The 19,386-nt window shown below is 34.1% G+C and overlaps 1 protein-coding gene across 2 annotated transcripts in view; it reads right to left on the reverse strand.

Annotated features, from left to right (window-relative positions):
- LeuRS (Leucyl-tRNA synthetase) overlaps positions 1-19,386 on the reverse strand; it is a 97,512-nt gene that overhangs the window by 70,350 nt on the left and 7,776 nt on the right. For both annotated transcript variants that reach the window (XM_085819580.1, XM_085819579.1), the window contains exons 2-4: positions 12,710-12,944; positions 4,256-4,336; positions 829-966 (exon numbers count right to left, since the gene is read on the reverse strand). In XM_085819580.1, coding sequence (XP_085675706.1) covers positions 829-966; positions 4,256-4,336; positions 12,710-12,919 — 429 coding nt within the window. In that variant the 5' untranslated portion in view covers positions 12,920-12,944. The remainder of the gene's footprint in view (positions 1-828; positions 967-4,255; positions 4,337-12,709; positions 12,945-19,386) is intronic.

The following is a 19,386-nucleotide window of genomic DNA, read 5'->3' on the forward strand; positions in this document are numbered from 1 at the left end:
GAAATATATTGATTTTTGTCTAGACTGTTAGAAGTGCCTATTAATTCCTATTAATATCACCAGTGGCCTATGGTTGAGAGTCAGTTGGTTACAGTCAATCTATAAGTCACCAATGGGAGACAGCAGAGTAAATTTAATTAAATTTAAAAACCAAAAATTAAAACATAGGATACTAGTTTCCATCAAAGCTGTTGGTTGGTGGTGACATTTTAACTTTGCAGTTGAGAACACCACTGTGACAGTCAGGTAAATTTAGATAAATTATTAAAATTGAGCAAAACAGAAGTATGGCACTATATTCATAAATGAAGGACACTGACTGATATTTATGGTCTTCAATGACTGCTGTCAAATTTGGTCACTCATGACATAAGGCATTTTAGTCACTAGAATAAGAAAGAGCAATGTAGTTACAGTGGCGATACTAAGCCAAAGTAGTGATTAAATACTTGGCAGTATAATATGATGTTCTGAAAACCTTGATAAGAACACTATTAAAAGTGTGGTTAATTATTAAAAGTATTTATTAAAAGTGTGAAAGAAAACAGGCTTTTTATTAAAAAATTAAAATAATAATTAAAAAAATAACTGGTTTAACCACTACACTGGAATATAAAATTAATAAAATAAGAAAATTATTTGCTTATTTTTAGGGGGTCTATTGTCAATATTTTTGATATTAAAAAGATTAATATAAGAGGAAAATAAATAAATAAATGCTGCATGATAAAATTTGAAAAAACAAAAATAATGTTATAGCAAAGTAACTAAGTATAATTATTTTCAATATTAATTTTTTTCAATAAATAAATATTGACAAAAATATACCTTTTTGCCTTTAGCTTTATCAGCAGGCAGCTGTGGGCTTTCTTCCATTTCTTCAGGATTGTCTCCATCACTTTCTTTAGGAAAATTAGGTGGAAAACCATATGTCTCTATTTCCCACTTTAGCTTATCAGCACAAGCCTAAGCCAAATGGAAACCCAATGAATAAAATTATAATTTTTAAACCTCATTAAAACAGTTATCTTATGATAAATAAGCATAGTTATGTGTCTTAATTAAAAATTTGACATTAATTTTAATACCTTGGAAAAATCTTATATTTATAAAATTCATAATAAAAATTAAAGCTTTAATTGAATTTTTCCTTTTTATATTGAATAAAAAAGCTCAATATTTTTCTCTGATTGTAAAGAGCAAAATTTTAAACAGAAAATCTTTGTGTTTTATGTAAATGAAAAGTTTCATATAGAGCTCAAACAGACAACACATTTATTTATCACCCAGATTTTTACTAACCACAAAGACCTTCTTTAATGACTGGTTCAGATACTAAGGTCTAATAGTATCATTTGATAATGTTGTTTAGAGCCAACTGCAATTAGCAGTTTGAAGATGTTTCAGCTGGCAATGTCCCAGACAGAATTCAGAAATTCAGAATTCAGACAATGTCCCAGACAGAATTCAGGAACAGAACAAGATTTCACTACGAAACTGAAAGTTCATTCCTTGGCCAATACTGAGATCTCGAAGAGCAAACCTTAGTTGCTTCATAGTTCTTTGACAGCATTATGGAAGAAAATTCTAGAATTTTACCATGTCACATAAATAAAGCCCATTCAGTTGGCAAGCATGACTGAGACTTTGGTCCATTGGTATATTTGGCTATTAGTTAATTTGATGGATTGCATAAGTATCCGATTGATGATGCTGTGATGCAACTGACTTATAATGAGCAAAAGAGGCAAAACTGGACCAGTAGTAATCCATCTGCTTTAGTCCTGCCCTCATGCACGTAATCAGGCGTAACCCCTCAATTCTCCCTCTCTATTCTAAAAGTAGTAATAACATAAAAGTAGTAATAACATTTAACTACATAAAAGTACATAATAACTACATAAAAGTAGTAATAACATAAAAGTAGTAATACATAATAACTACATAAAAGTAGTAATAACATTTCTGAATTGCACCATTTCTATATTAATCTACATCACATGGCTTGTATAATGCTGATGATGTAACTAATTCGAAACTAGAACTCATAATTTCAGTAACTGAAACCTTTTTTACCTAAACCTTCTCTTCCATACTGGATACATGGGCACTTCACTTCTACCTTCTGTGCTGTCTAGATGCTATTTTGCTACGTTTTTCTTTCTATCACAATAGTATCAAAAATGTAAATGATCCTGAATAGGTATGATTAGAGTGCTAAGTAAACTGGGGCCACAAATCTCATTTTAAATAAAAATGGAATTTAATCCACCTCGACTGCCAACTTTCCTTTTTAATATGGATCTACCTTCAAATATGTCACCTTGGAGCTTAGCCATCAGTACTTCTATATTTGATTTTTATTACACACACATATATATTCAAAAACAATAAAAAGGTAATTTTGAAGTACTAAAGTCTAATACCAGAGCTGAGGTTGCAGAGTAAGAAATAAAATTCATTTATAAAAACAAAAATAAAAATTATCTCCTAGGAATAGTAAGAAAAATTGTAATCTTTAACACTATTGAAAAAAAAATATTTAAATTACATGTTAGAGCATACTAACAAGCATTAATCAAGTAAACTAAAGAACTAAGTAAAAACATTAAAAATAGAATTAATTGTGAAAGACTTAATGTTTTGTAGAGACTTTAGGTTAATTGGAAAAGCCAAAGAGATGAAAAATTAGCAAACGCCTATAATCCTTCGCTAGGAATCAAACGGCGGACCTCTGGATTACTGGCCAAGCGCGCAAACCACTACACCACGAAGGCATGCTAGGAAGGTGGGAGAAATACATTATATACTCCCCCTTTTAAAGGGCGACTGGGGTTTTTAGGGGACCCATTCGCCAAATCCTGGGTGAGGAGAATCATCATCCAACACCCTTTTAGTTCAGGCACCACTGTAGAGACATTAGGTTAATTAGAAAAGCCAAAGAGTTGAAAAATTAGCATAGCCGGGAATCGAACCGCGGACCTCTGGAATACCGGCCCAGCGTACAAACCACTACACCTCGAAGGCACGTTAGAAAAGCGGGAGAAATACCATATAGTTTAAAAGAAAAAACATAAAATAATTATCATTCATTAAATGTTCATCCACCAAATATGAGCAACTAGAAGGCCAAATTTGGAATTTGTTTTATTGTCTATTTCATGTTTTGTAAAACTTTAGCGAAATTTTAATTGACAAACTCAATGATTTTACTGCGAGCAATGGCAACACTGTATGGAATAAAATATTTTATTTTCATCTCCAGTGTGTGAGACTGTCTATCAGAAATTGTAAAGATACGCTGTTTTTTAAAAACTTTTAGCCCAAATGCTCTTAAAATGTGTATGTGTGTGTAAACAAAACAAAAAAAAAAAAAAAAAAAAAAAAAAAAAAAGCGCCTTTGTGCATAATATAAAATCTGAAAACTTTCAGATTTTTTTCTTTTAAATAAAGCTTTACCAATTTTAAGCTCAGAATGTGAATTAATTAGTACCTGCTATTACTTTTGTTATGGTATGATAATGTAATCATTCACAGTTTCACCTGCTTTTATTTTCTTTTCCATCTTTTTTAATATATTTTTTTTAAACAAACAAAGGGAAAAAAAACATTTAACAGTGAATTAAAACGAATGCTACTTAAAATTATTACAAATCAGCTTTCCAAATTCCTTTTTAATTTGGTTATTTTCCCTTTCTATTCTAAAAATAGCAACAAGCTGATTATGAATCTTTCTAAAATGCATCATTTCAACATAAACCCTTGTCATAGGATTCTTGTACAATGATAATGAGGCATGGTACTTGCATAAGAGGGGACAGGAGTAAAATATTTTATCTGATTAGAATTAAATTGAAACTTTAAATAAATCAATAGCAATACAGCAATACTACATCGCTCTTTTCAGACATTAAAAGAGGGATTTCATGCTCTTCACCGTTTTTCTACTGCCAGTTATAATTACATGAAACAAACTCTTAATTGAGGCACAGTGATTGTACTTATCTCTGCATTCGCGGAATTTATTGTATTTTATCCAAATTAGGGAAGAAATAGAGACAATGTTATGAGGGCAGTTCATCACCACCGAATACATCATGTAATTCCTTTTTTTTTGAAAGTCACTACAAAATTTTTGCTATTACATACACACAGTATGTATAAGTAATAATAAAAATTCTGTGTGGGTGTGTGCATGTATGAACTACAAAGCAAAAGATATACAATGCATTGCACACAAAACAAAATTTCATACTTTTATTGGCATGCCAGTAGCGTGTAAGCCAAATGGGAATAAACACTTCTTTCCTTTCATTCTTTGGTAGCCAACAGCAAACTAAAAATAAAAATTCATGATAAAGTTTCATTTACATTAAAAAAATACACATTAAGTAAAACTAAATTTGCAGCATACAGAATCAATTGCTGGAAATAGAGGAAAATGTATATAAATTAAAATCACTGAGAAGTCAATTATCCCTGATGCACTTGTCAAACAAATCACTTTTACAAGTAAATTTGATATAAATTATTAAAGTCAAATACATGATTAAAATGTCTAGAACTTGTCTATGCAAGCAATTTACACACTTAATGGACTTGAGGACAAGTCCTACCTATTCCCATAGAAACACCTGCTTTTATTTAAGCAGAGATACTGATTTGGCAGTGATTAAGCAGTGATACTCTTCTATCATCCAACAAGTAATTTCTAATCACCTTGCACAAGTAAGTCGACATTTGTATTATCCATTTTATCACTTATCATTGTCAACTGTACTAGAATAAATGTTATGAATGAGTAATTTGAAATATAGAATGGCATTTTTATCTATATAGCAAACAAAAGCTTTTGTTTTTTGTCTGAAACTCCAAAAGGGTCTTGCTATCATTAAATACCTATTATGGCTAATACTCCCATAAAGAGATCAGAATTTTATCCAAAAGCCACTAATATCTTGAAACATGGTGGCACATGGAACAATAGCTAGAGAAAGTGCTCTTTACCAATGGAAGGCACATCAGAGTGACTAATGCAGCACAGCTTTGCAAAATGATAATCTACAATTGTTGTTCAAGGAGTTTCTTTCTCTTCTTTTCGCCAATGACAGCTGGCCCACTGGGTACGGTGCTCTTCAACCTGTTGGATCTCATCGGTGGAATTTAAAAAAAAAAGGAGGGGGAGAGAGCTTAGCACTGTGTCCTCTGGGAATTGATTACATTTAGAACATAGTGTCCTCTGGGAATCGACCATACTAAACGAGAACCATTGAAAGAAGAACCAGAACATAGAAGGAAGGTGCATGGTGGGAGCTGCTGAGACTAAGGGGAACACTTTTTACTATTATGGCACATGTTAGGCATACAGATATATTAAGAACATGGTTTAGACACAGGTACAGATGTCAAGACGAAATCTGATTAAGGAGTTCCTAAGTATTTGCTAGTTCATGAACTATATGTCTATATGTTGCAGATTTTCATCACCTATTGACTTGATGAGATCCATATCTGTGGACAATGACCGGCCATTGCATTTTTTATTTTTCAGATTACATTTATCAACTTTAAATAAACGTAAACTGCCTAAAATTTGCAATATCACTTTCATGAGCAGCATAATTCTCATACAACATTACGTCATGAATATGTCCTTTGATTGTCCATGCCTTAAAAGCATATAAGGCACACAACCGTTCAATATGAACGAAATGATAGCTAGATGATGACTAAAAGGGAGACGATTTTTAAGATTAAAAATTTACATAAATGAGTCAAATATAAAACCTGCATGCAGCTCCTGATAAAAACTATTCATATAATGCAATTTTGGTAGACTCTTAGTGGTACATCGCTTCTCAAGTTTCTATTAAGTATAATTTTCAATTTTTACCTTTTTTAAAAATATTTTTTATGCAAACTATAAAATAATACTAGCAATTTTAAGATTTCTGTAACTACTTTCAGATATGCATATATATGCAGTACAAGGTCTGATATTTTAGATTATCAGTTTAAATCTAGAAATTATCAGTAGAAATTATCAAATCAAAAATATGAAATAACTGTTTATGAAGTAACGAGACATTTATGACCTTTTAAGGGAATCAGGATTTACAAAAAATGCTAAATATTTGCTTGTTTCATTAAACATTTCTTTCAATGCAAGTTCTTTAAAATGCTTCATTTTTAGCACTTATACTTTCACATTAATTTCACAGATAGACATAATTTCTTGTTGACTTCCACTTTCGTAAGTAATTTTAATTTTTGTGAGATGCCATAACAGCCTGAAAAAAAAATAACAAAGGGGATCCAATAAGAAAGTCAAGGAACAGCTCAATTTGCTATGTTAAGTGAATTAATGTTTAACTGGCATGCGCTTATACGCTATTGGCGATGCATTATGAGATTGATGACTAAAGACATATTGCTCCTCTAAATTTTGTTTTTCTTCTATCGCATACTGTAGAAGTCAAGCCTGAATCACTTATATTTAATGTTTATTTCCTGCATATGCTTTCTGAGTCCCAAACAATGAAATTCCCACATACAATTTCAATAACAAATCAGTTATTCCTAATTCAAACAGTCCCAAATGAAATTTTATAGCCTATAAATATCATTTACAAAATCTATTTTTTTTTTTTTTTCGTGGAAAGAAATTTCTGTTAAATTTCTCCTTGTCAACACACTTAACACTCATAGCATAATTGGCTGAAGTCAGTAACTGCCGCTAAGCATAATGTCAATACACAATGTTAAAATGCTGTTTGGTATTTAATCATATTTTTAAAAAAATTCTTTAGTTATTACTGCATGAGTCACTTTTCAAGCTATTATGAGTTAATAATCACATGGTGCTGAAAGCAAAAAATAATAAAAAATTATTCCTCAGGTAGTATTCAACTTCTTTATCTAAACTGCTAAATCGACTGCACACCGCAAAGGCGAGCTAGAATATCAACATAATCTAAATAAAGTCCTTATTAACTAACTCTCCTACTGCGAATTCATAAAACTGCTGCTTAAATACTGTTTCCGAACTCACTTAGATTTGCATATACGTCATTAAATTTACATTCTGGCAGGAAATTTAAGTCAGAAGGGAAAGTTTCTAAAACTAAAAATAATTGGTTAGAACAAAATACAGTCTTTACATTACTATTATTTTTTCCCAATTAATTACTTTATGTTTTGGATCTCTACTGCCACTTCTCATTTCTACTTCCCTACGAGAAGGTAAATGAGGTAGAAAGAATATTTAAAGGAAGCTTTTGAGAGTTTAATTCAGAGCATGTTCTGCCACTCGAGGCCATGTTGTTAGGTTTTTGTTAGCTCAGATAAGATTTCATTCCTCAGCTTCGCATTATAGTGGTGATATTTATATACTTGCACCAATTAGATTTGGATTTGTGAGTGAACTTCGTGTTAACCACTCGCACTATGACTAAACTTCAAGGTTGCGGTGCAATGCGCTACAATATAACAAGTGTCTCATTTACGTCGCTCTGCGTCTGCAAGTGCAATCCAGAGCTGTAATTCGAGAAATAAACAATCTCGTTGTTAGGCGACATGTGCACCACGTTATTTTCATTTTTGTGATAAATGCCTATCGACGTGGTGTTCACGTCACCTGCGGTTTGAGACAAAAGCATCCTGACGTGCATGGCATGTCATTTTAGCGCAAGTGGTTAACTTGTTTAATCTTTGACTCCCAGCTTAATTTTAAACTTCAACCATTAAATTTCCACAAGTGGTTGACTGAATGGTAAGTTGTGCATTTATGTTCCAGTTTTGATTTAATAAAAAGTTTTTTTCCTTATTAAGACTTTGTAGTTCTGTCCAGACACAGTGACAATTTGCTTAACATCCGTTAGGAGCTTAATACTAGTTCATGTTACCAAAACAAGTTAAATTTTATATACTCACATATAGTTTTAAATAAATTATTGTGTTGCTTCAACATGGAAATGTTTGATACAAGGCGGAAGTAAAATTAAGAATCTGGACCTCCAATATGCAATTATGAAAAAATCTCTACAGCTCATACGTGAAGCATTAAGCACATGCTAAAATTAGACACTAATCTTGGAATCTTTTTTTTTTTTTTAAAGATCTCTTTAGTCTTTATTTTAATTTGGGTACTTTCCTTTCTGTTTTAAACTTAAAAATAGTAGTTATGTTTATAATATAGCAAACTACACTGCATCCTTTCAAAATTAATCTGAATTTAAATTCTTACACAACAGTGCAATGCAGATAACTTTTACCCAATCTCTGAATAAAATTTCAATTTCAAACCAAAACCTTTCTCTTAACTAAACAACCATACTGGATAACTATGCGCTTTCTACTTTGCATTGCTTGCTTCTCTGCATTTGCCTAAAGATGTATCAAGTTAAAAAAAAAAAAAAAAAAAAAAAAAAAAAAAAAAAAAAGCATCATATTGCACCAATAATAATTTGTAAATCAGATATTGCAACAAAAGAATTGCTAAAAATTATGCTGGTGAATCTATGGCTATGTCTGTCTGCAAGTGTCATCCTTCTATCAAGGCAGCATAGCCTTTACAAGTTACATCAATGCAATAAACTATCTCCATTTTATTACAGCCATCTACCAAATCTATTATATATATACACACACACACATACATTTCAATTTCATGAGATCTCCTTTTACATTGGCAAAATTTAGATAGATTTTGAAATTGAATTTCATTTCCTTTAACCCGCGAGCGCGTGCACTGGGTCCAATGTACCCGCGTGATTAAACAAACCTTTATCAAAACACTCCTATTTCATGCAAGTTGTTGAGGTCCAGTGTAGTCGTGTCTTAGGTCGACCTCTTTATGTTTCCGAAGTTTTTTCGCTGGGGTTTTGGAGTCTTGATTTTGATTGCATTGGGTCTTTTGGACCCAGTGTGCCTTTTCATGTTACTGTTACATAGTTAATTCGTGATAGTTTAAAAAGCGGCTAACATGTCGCATAATTTATCTTACAATGAAGAACTTTTGCGAAAGTTATTAGATGTATCAACTGGTGAAGTGGCAAAGAATGTACTGAAGAAAATGATAATGGAAGTGATTACGAGTTTTTAGTTCACATAATACTGATTCAGACAGTGATATAGATTTTGAAAACAAGAGTGAGAATAATATAAATTATTTTATTGGACAAAAAATTATCAGAAACAAAAAAAGAAAGAAAAAAAGGGGGGGAAGATGCAGTATTTGCCCATCAGAAAAGCACAAACAAAAACACGCTTCATCGAACGCGAAAAAATTGTATTTGGAACATACCAAAAACACTTTCTTCAATGCACTGTTAACACTTATAGTTTCATTTATTCTCTGTGTCTATAGTGCTGATAAAGAAAATAAGAACCGATACAGAGTAGAAGTATACTATTTTTTCCCCTGTGCTAATATATAATAAGATTTTCTACTCCTTTAAGAAATTTTATTTCATAAAAGCATTTGGAGAAATTAAAAATTTTACTGTGTATACTTTTTAAATCTGATCATAATTTTATTATTGGCACAGATGTGAAACTTTTTCCGAAGAATTACAATATTTTCTTCAAAAAACACAAATCGGGTCTTTTGGACCCAGCGCACGTGCTTGTGTAACTCGTACGAGCACACACGCTCCCAGGTTAAAAGCTAAGGATAAAGAAAGACAAGAATTGGGCTCTTTAACTAAAACTGAAAGATTTTAAGAATATGAAATTCCTATAGGCTGGCTGTAGATGCTGTAGAGGGGTGGTCCAAAACTCCCAGCCAAAAAGAGTCCAATAAAGCTCGAGTCTGAGCTGCGGTGTGAGGCCTTACATTGTTAGAGATTAGCTAAATTCCCTGTGTCAGCATGCAGCATCTTTTGTTTTGAATAGCTCCGTGTAGCTTTCAAAGGGTTTGGCTGCAGGTCACCGCACTTTTGGTCGATCTGCATCGCATAAAGTTGACCTACAAAACACTGAGTAACTTTAAGCCCTTCGAGCCGGGTAGCGAAAACGCGCGCTTATCGCAGAGGCCGGCAGTGTCTTACGCGAGCGTCTCTCCAGGGCCGGGAGCTTTTTTGCTACTAAGCCTAAATCCATGAAATTTCCGAAGTATCAACGCATTAATAATGCTCTATAGAGTATTTAAACGGCTTATGCTTTATAGATATTTTTATATATATATATACTTTAATTACCTTATTTCTTGTTTAAATGTATATTTTACACATTTTATTTTAATTACTCACCATTTTATGACTTTTAACATTATACATCTAAAAACTAAATATAGTACTTAAAATTCTCTTTTCGTATGAAAAATTTTAAAACAGGGATCTACACACAGTCCTACTTTACATTCCTTGCACTCGTAATAACTCATTTGCCGTTTTGGAGGATTTTTCCGGGAATGTGAACAAACGAAGCTTCGTCGTCTCATTTTCTTATCAGTCTCTTCTGAACAAAGTTTTGGAAAATGGCTTTCAGTTAATCTTTCAGAATCAATATCAGAATTTCAGACTCAATATCTGAAATATTTTGCATCATTTCTGCTATTTCATGCTCTGTTAAACATTTTCGACGCTTCAACATTGCAACGGTAAAAACAGAAAGAATTCACGTCTAACAAGATCTAATTATTTTCTAAAAACTGAACTGCAAACCAAAATACTCAACGCTTTAGCGCATATAAAACAACTTCTACTTACAATAAACAACTACCACGTGCGAATAAAGTGCGATTTAAAGAGACGTAATAAATCACACCATTCGGAAACATTTAGTTCCCTGTTTGTTTATATAATCAAAAACATGTGTATGTGAGTAATGCTTCTCTCATTTCGAGTAGAAGGTATATGGACATACAGTGCCATCTTGTGGCAGAAACCATATGGACATACAGTGCCATCTTCTGACTAGTCATCTTGTGGCAGAAACCATATGGACATACAGTGCCATCTTCTGACTAGTCATCTTGTGGCAGAAATTATAGTTTTTAAAACATTCCAGGACACTAACACAAATACATGACAGACTTGGCCCCTTAACGCTAATTAACGGCAAAGCTATCAAGGGCTTAAAGTACAGCCGATTGTAGAAATAGCTTTAGTAAGAGTATACCCAAAAGGCTAATGTGCGCTGCATAGAATCTATTGCTCTCTCATGAAGTCAGTAGAATTTCACAGTTAAATACTTCTCCTCATTTGATTCGGAAAATACACAATCTGAAAATACGCTCTGGCCGGAAGTTGTAAGCTGAAAATTAAGGAAGATAGGAAATTAACTGTTAGAAAAATTAACATAAACCTTACAACCCTTACAGAAGAGGGAGTGTGTCTCCAATCCATCGTCTATTACTTTCATTCAAGCATGACAAATGAAACCCACGTTTCATCTTTTGTTATGATATGACTCAACATGGTGTCATCTTCTTCGTTACAACGAGCCAAAAAATTCAATGAACACTCAAAGCATTTGTTTTCGTGGTTCACCATTAGGAGATTAGGGACTCACTGGGAGCAAAGTTTCTTAAACCTCAACTTTTTAGAAACAATCTTGTACAGCACTGACCTAGCCACTTCAGGAAATTTGTCTGAAAAAGTGGTTATAGTGAAGAGCCAAGAGTCAAGAATTTTTGCTTCAACTAAAGCCACCATATCATCTGTGATCACAGATGGGCTACCGGAGCAAGACTCATCATGGACATTGTTGTGGCCAGCTTTGGAGTCTCTGATCAAATTACACACTTTTCCTTCACTCGTGGCAGTAGCTCTGTAAACTTTACAAATCCGTAGAAGATGGATGTCTTGCTGAGAAAAAATGTATCACTGACTGTACCTCACACGGGGCAGGCAATATGATAATCTTGAACATTTTAGAGACACAGAACAGACTGTACAGATTACCTACAAAGCTGCAACCGAGCACAGCTATTTTCCAAGGAATGCCAGGACACGACGCAAGCACTCATTGTGCCGCATGTGCCACCTATTAGTGTATACAACAAAGCTTAAAAAACATGCTATGTACTTATATTTTATTCACATATAACACTATTACATACCTAATTATTTTTAATGTTTTCAGTGTATATACAGGAAAAAAAAATATGTTGTAAAAGCATGGATATGCCTAAAAAGTTGAACTATTGTAAAAAACTAGTATTTTAATACACAGATTTAATAACAAAATATTTATAAAATCATAAACTGTTATGAACATTCTCTTATTAGGCCAATATGATTGAGAGGGGGCAAAAATTCAAGGAAATACCATATCAGTAAATGAATCATCCATTTCACTGCATCTCTAAAAAAAATTACTTTGCATTTTATTTCAGAAATAATAAAATACTTAGTATCAAATAAGTTAAGCTATTAATAAATATATCCACTTTAGCTGCTCTACAGGTACTTCACTGTTAATTTAACTTTTCCAACATCCCAAACAAAAGAGGTTTCATCCAGAACAAACTAGTGTTAATTAGACTATACCAAGATAACCAGCAATCCAACTCTTAAGTGAATTACATGTAATACCATTACAGCTTGAAATTTCATACTTATACATGCAATTCTGATGTAATACAGAGTTATACATATTTAATTCCAATAAATAAGAATAAAATATATTTAGAATATATGAGAAGAGTTAAAATTCAAACAGAGTGATATGAAGGTGATTAACACCAAATATAATAAATACTGACCTCACATTTCGAAAGTGAAAAAGTATGCCCTAAATGCAGACGACCATTCATATAAGGATATGGAAAAGTTGCAAGATATTTTTCTATTTTAACATTATCAGCAGGTGCATCCTCTTCAAAAATATTTTCTTTTTCCCATTTTTCCTGTATCTGCTTTTCAATATCAAGTAGTGTCCGAACCTTGAAGGTACCCTTTCTTTCAGCAGCCATAACAATGAGCAGATTTTACTTTGCTCTATTTAAAAAAAAAAAAAAAAAAAAAAAAAAAAAAAAAAAAAAAAATTTGATTAATAACAGCAAGAAAAATAATCACATTTCAATACTTTCTCTCTATATACACTGGTGTGCAAAAATTAAGGACGAGACGGTTTTTTCAATATAACTTTGTACAAAAGCTTTCCAAATCAACACATTTAATACCGTAAGATCCCCAATACGTAAGGACATGAGTAACGTAAGCAACACTTACTAAAAGAGAAATCAGAGTGATAAAAAGAAGCTTTATTGAAAAAGTAGCATGGAGCGCAATGCGACTGAAGGCCGAAACATCCCTGTGTTGGGTGTCCAGCAAGAAACATCCGGTCTTTAATACGGGATATGATCTCCCCTGACTGCTAGGCAGGTTTCACAGCGTCTGCCCATGCTGAGAATGAAGGTGTCAATGATTTGTTGAGGCATTGCTGCCCATTTGTCTTGCAGCGCCAATCGAAGCTCCGGAATCGTTACTGGTGGTAAGGTACGAGCTGCCAAGCATCTGCCTAGAAAATCCCATACATGCTCGATGGGATTGAGATCCAGAGATCATGCCCGCCAATCCATACGTTCAATATCCTCACTCTCTAAGAGCTGTTCGGCAGCTACTGTGCGATGACATGGTGCATTGTCGTCCATGAAAAAGAACTGCGGACCCATAGCGCCTCTAAAAAGACGCACATATGGAAGAAGAATCTTGTTACAATAACGAGTCCCGTTGACTGAACCTGCGTCGAAGATGTGAAGGTCTGTACGACTACCAAGCATGATGCCTCCCCAAGCGAGAACACTGCCACCTCCATACCTGTCGCTTTCAATGATGTTCGAGGGATGATTGCGGCTTCCCCGCTCTCTCCAGATGAGTATGCAATGAGAATCGCTACTCAGACTGAATCTGTTCTCGTCTGTAAAGAGTACTTGTCCCCATTCATTGTCTCTCCAATTCCGGTGTTCCCGGCACCACAGAGAACGCCTTCTCCGATGGGCAGACGTTAGAGGTACACACCGTACAGGGCGTCGTGCAAACAGACCACCACCGTGCAGTCTTCTGGCCATGGTAAAAAGCGATATCGGTCGTCCAGTCGCCTGTGTCGTGTGTCTAGCGATTTCTCCCGCTGTCTGCCGCCTGTTTCTTCTGGCCTGTAAGGCACTATATCGGTCATCTGTGGGTGTGGTTCCTCGTGGACGACCACTACTAAACCCCCGGATAGCTGTTCCTGTAGTTTGAAATTGTCTCCAAAGTCGTGAAACGATGCTGTGAGCAATTCCAAACTCTGCAGCCACACTTGTCACACTGCGGCCTTCCTCCAACTTCCCAATGATTCGACCTCGGGTAAAAGCATCCAGATGTCTAACAGATTGATTATTCGCCATTTCTCACCGAGGAAGCAACTCGGTGTGATTTTAACTGCTATACGGCGTGCAATCTCTCTGCCAGAAATACTGATCTTACACCGACAGCATGCTTTATACTACTCAGACACTCCCCCATTAGTCTACCTGCATATCTGCGCATGTGCTACCGTACATCACCTTACTTAATCTCCTGATTGGTCTTTCTGTCCGCTCTGCCTCTTCGTTCAGCTGATATGCTAATTTTTCGACTTCGTCCTTAATTTTTGCACACCAGTATATAATGAATGAAAAATGAATTTTAAATATGTAAAAATTGTTAATACATTCAAAAATAATCTAATTAAGCACCTTCAATTAAATGTTAAATTGCATAAATAAATAAATCCACTACTTCCAAAGACCAAGGAATTTTTTTTTTTTTTTTGAAAACTTTAATATATATAGTATATATAATATGAAAATTCAATGACAATTAAAAATAAGAAAATTTCACAAATCAATTACATTGCACTGATAAAGAAGCAATTTGTTACAAAAACTTTTGCAAAGGAAATGTTTGAACAAAATTTGGGAAGAAAATGTAGCTAAAAGTTTAAAAAAATGCAGCGAATATATATATGTGCAAGATGTTATAAAATATGAAAGCTATGTTCTAAGAATTTTTTATTTTGAAGGCATAAAAATTTTAATATTGTTTAAAATTTTGTAAAAAGCCAATAAATTTTTAAAAAGACATTAATTTAAGAATTTACTGTGTTTTCATGGTTCAACATCTTGATTCGCCGGTTCATATCATGTGACCCCCTCACCTAAACTACGCTACAAAAATCTAACTCTCTCAGTAATTATCTACATTAATTTCAAGTTAAATCTTAATTTGGAATAAAAGTTTAAATGCAAGAATTATTTCAATGCATATGAATAGCTTACTCAGGTCTAATAAGAATGCAACCTTGCAGGTGCATTCTTATTAGAATTGATGAATTTCAACCTTCGCCTTTTCCATATTTTCGGCTTTGGGTGAGCAGTGCGATTGCATCCTAATTGACTTAATTACTGCAAATGCCCTTAGGGCATAAAATTGAACTATCTGGTAAAAATTCTATGTAATTGTATACCCGTATTGAAAGAAACAATCAATCATATAAGAAATGGCTGCAACTTGTTTTGAAAATGAGGCTTTAAAGGCTACCAGCGAGGATATTCCTTTTGGCATCGGTTGTACCATTATTGGCGCCTGCGGGTGCCGGTGCAGGCAATTATTAATTGCCTGCGCCGGCAAAAAATGGAAAAGTACCAAAAATTATTTGTATTCAACGATGATTGAAAAGTTATTTGTCTGCCAAGGAAATGATTTGAAATGTGTAAAAATAAAGATGGTGATTCACTGAAACTAGTTTTGTCAATGTATTCTTGATGCCTTTGCACTCAGCCATGTCTACAGCCAGAGGTACTGGATTCAGTTAGAACAGATTGAAGATTGAATTATCGCTAAGTTGTTTCATTTATCGACAAGTTGCTGTCTCATTTATGGTAACCTGAATAGTTGAATGCTATAGAAACCCTATTATGACGTAAATGGTTGCGTGATTGCGGTGAATTTGCGGATTTTGGATAAGAAGTAAGTTATTTTATGATTTATATGGTAAAATGGCTTTATGTTGTAAGATTAATTTGAAGTTTCTGTTCGATTTGGAACAAAAGGGAAAAAAGCATTAAATGATTGGTGTATAAATTAATGTTTACATAGTTGCCATTATAAGTGTCCTCTTTGTAGGAAGGAAATTTGTATGGTCGAATGTCGGAGGATACCTGCACTAAGGAGGATATTTATTACTCTTATTTTTGTGAATTTATGTGGTTACACCAGCATGCAGATTCTAGTTCAGATAATTTTAGTAAGTTTTTGGATGCTGTTAAGGAATTTTGTTCGACTGACGGAGAAATTTATAAATAAGGTTAAGTAGATACTTCCCTTCTGTAGTGCTCAGATGAATTTCCTTTTTTATGTCATTATATTGTCTAATTTAAACTGCAGTTTATTGGGATTATATATTTTTTTGGCTGCTCCTTTGACTTTTTAAGTGAATATAGATCGATGTGTACATGGCCAAAGGGCCTAGTTTGTGCAAATCTCCGATATTAAGTGAAAACAGACCAATGTGTACTACACATATACATATTGCTATGGATTTGGTATTTAAATAGTTAAAGTTAGTGGAATTATAAATAAAATTGTTTTATTCCCCGTGCGGTGCAGCGTGCAACGAATATTAAAAGAAAGCTAAGACGGAAAATTAAAAATATAAGAGCATGTGCATTTAACATTTAATAAATAAATATCTCTTTTTGATCTTGAGAAATTGCTAGAACAATCTTGTGTGTAATTTAAAAAGCTTCTAAAAAGGAGCAAAACTTCTCAATGCAGTTAGTTGTTGCTTTAACAGTTTGGTTAGAAAACTGCTCCTGTTGACTGTAGCGAATTCGCGGATTAGCTTTCTCTAGCTGTTGAACATTTGAGTAGTTACAAGATAACTACTGTGAGATATTGCAATACTGAACGAATATCTGAGGAAATTTAAGCATTTTGTTTTATTTGTGATAATAATAAATTTTGTTCATTTTTCATCGGACTTGTGCATTCAATTCATAACGAACCCAAACGCATGCAACAATATATATAACAATAAAATTTTTAGTATTTTGTAACTGGAAGTAACTATACCATGAAACAAAATTATTTGACAAAATTAATAATTATTCTTATAACTTCAAAAAATTTTTTTTATTTTAAAATTAAAGTTTAAAAAACTAAACTCAGTGGCGTAACAGCTCTAATGGGCCAAAGCCTGCAGTGCCCGAAATCTCCTTTCTTGACCGTGGGCCCCGAGGTGCGTAAGGCATATGCCCTGAACAAATGGTCAGCTTGTCGCAGGACCCCCCAGTATTTAGTTCCCAAGCGAACTTGGTACCTATTTTATCGATCCAAGTGATGGAAATCAAGGGATGAAAGGCTGAGTCGACCTTGCCTAGCCCGGGAATCGAACCCAGGACCTGTGGTGCTGCTGTAATGAGCTAGCCACTGCGCCTCCGGGTCTCAAAATTAAAGTTTATTTTTCTTATTAAATTAACAAACATTGTTTATTATAATATTTATACTTTTTCCCAAGCTGTGAATCCTCAGGAATGCTTTGATATTTACACAGCATTCCACGATACCAATGTCGTAATTAAAAGTGATTCTTTTTTATTAGCCACATCTGCATCGAAAAGTCGCAAAAGATAATTCAAGAGTTAATGAATGCAATATGTCACTGAAAACTACGCATTGGCAATTCACAATGATTGCAAAAAATATTTACATTTGACTACGCAGGTATAAATAAATGTGGCCGAGATCTGGTTTTACGGTTTATATACCTATGGTATCAAGAGAGGTTGGTTAAATTTTGCAAAATTCAGCCTCAAATAAACAATAATATGACTGCTGACTGGAACAATTATTATACGAAGTTTGCACCAATACTTTGTTGGTGCTAGAAAAACCATAAAATCGAAAGTGCCAACAGAAGCATTGAAATAGAGCCTTTTTGGTTAATCTTTTACAAGCAGGGTGAGAGTTTTTATTTGGCATGATTTCAAATTTGGTTGTGGTTTCCAGAATCAAAGGATGAAGAAATGAGAGAAGTAGCTAATGAAATGACTGAGGAAGATCAAGAAATGAAAGATGAAACAACTAATGGGATTAAAGATAAAGAATGAAAACATGCAGAAATAAAAGACGGGAAAGTAGATTCTGATTCTCAAGTGCCTGAAGTGAAAGAAAGTGAAAATGCGATTGTTAAGTTCGTCGAAACTGATAGTGAAGTTATGAACTCTCATTTTGTGAGTATTGAACCATCTGAAAATGCATATGATGCAGAAATGACAGAAGTTGATGTGCAGCTTAAGCAGTGTGCTCCAGTATTGCAAGAAAATTCACCCACTTTGCAAACTATGTGTGCGTCTCATAGTGCAGGTTTTGCAGAGAAGGACTTGATTTTTATTTTAAACCAGGATACTTGCGTTTGTAAAGTATCAGGTTTGTAAAGTATCATGACTCTGATGGAGAATTTGTAGCTGGTTCTCAGGAAACAGAGGAAAATGTGCATGAAAATGCCGAGGTGAACTGTACACATGATTCGAACACACTTCAGAGTGGTAAACAAATTGTTTCAGATCTTTCTGTTGATGAAAAGTCTCAAAGGACTGAATCTTCATACCGTGATATGCAAAACAGAAATGCAGCTGAGAACTGCAGTGGAAAATTATTTGACCCGGGTATATTTTACATAGACTGAGACTGCAATTCATTCTGAACTTATATATTTTAAAATTATATAATTTAAAATTGTGATGTGTTTAATTTGTGTATCTAACTTGTATATAGTGTAAATATTTGGTTCTTTAGTTATGTTATTTATTTTAGAACCTTTTGTTTGTATCGAATAATGCTTCTGACCAAGGGTTATACTGCCTGGGATGTTCAGTCCTTGGATGGGGGCAGTGTTACGAAATGTACAAGCGTGGTGAGATGGCTTCCCCATAAAGCAGTTTTACGGTCGCCATAAAATGGCAAGGGAAGGCAGGGTTGCCACATTTGGTGAGAAATCACCATTTGGTGACAAAATTGGCGATATACCATAGAAGGGTGGAGAACCTCCTGGAACGAATTCTTACCTGTTTAGCCCAGAATGTTCTCGAACACAAGCTGTAAACTATATAAACCCTGCTGGTCCTCAGTCAGTTAGTGTGTGTGTGCCTCGCATAGAGTGGGAGAGAGTTAGTGTCTCATCTAGCGAATCAAACCTTGCAGAGTCGATAGAGTTGACAGCTGGGCAGCGAGTGCCGAGTGGGTCATCGAGTTCACCGAAGGAGTTTCTTAATGTATCACGGTTAGTGCATCGTCAAGAAAGCATGTTGAGCTCCGGAAAGGCTAAAGCGAAGAGTCAGGAGCCATGCTCTGTGTGTCGTCAATTGCATCACGAGTTGTAGCGTGGAGAGTCTCGAGAGTACGTGGAGTTCCAAGA

This window comes from Stegodyphus dumicola, chromosome 6 (genome assembly GCF_044657685.1).
Source record: "Stegodyphus dumicola isolate Sdum_Otavi_A_Nest chromosome 6, ASM4465768v1".
In the NCBI taxonomy this organism is placed as follows: domain Eukaryota; kingdom Metazoa; phylum Arthropoda; class Arachnida; order Araneae; family Eresidae; genus Stegodyphus; species Stegodyphus dumicola.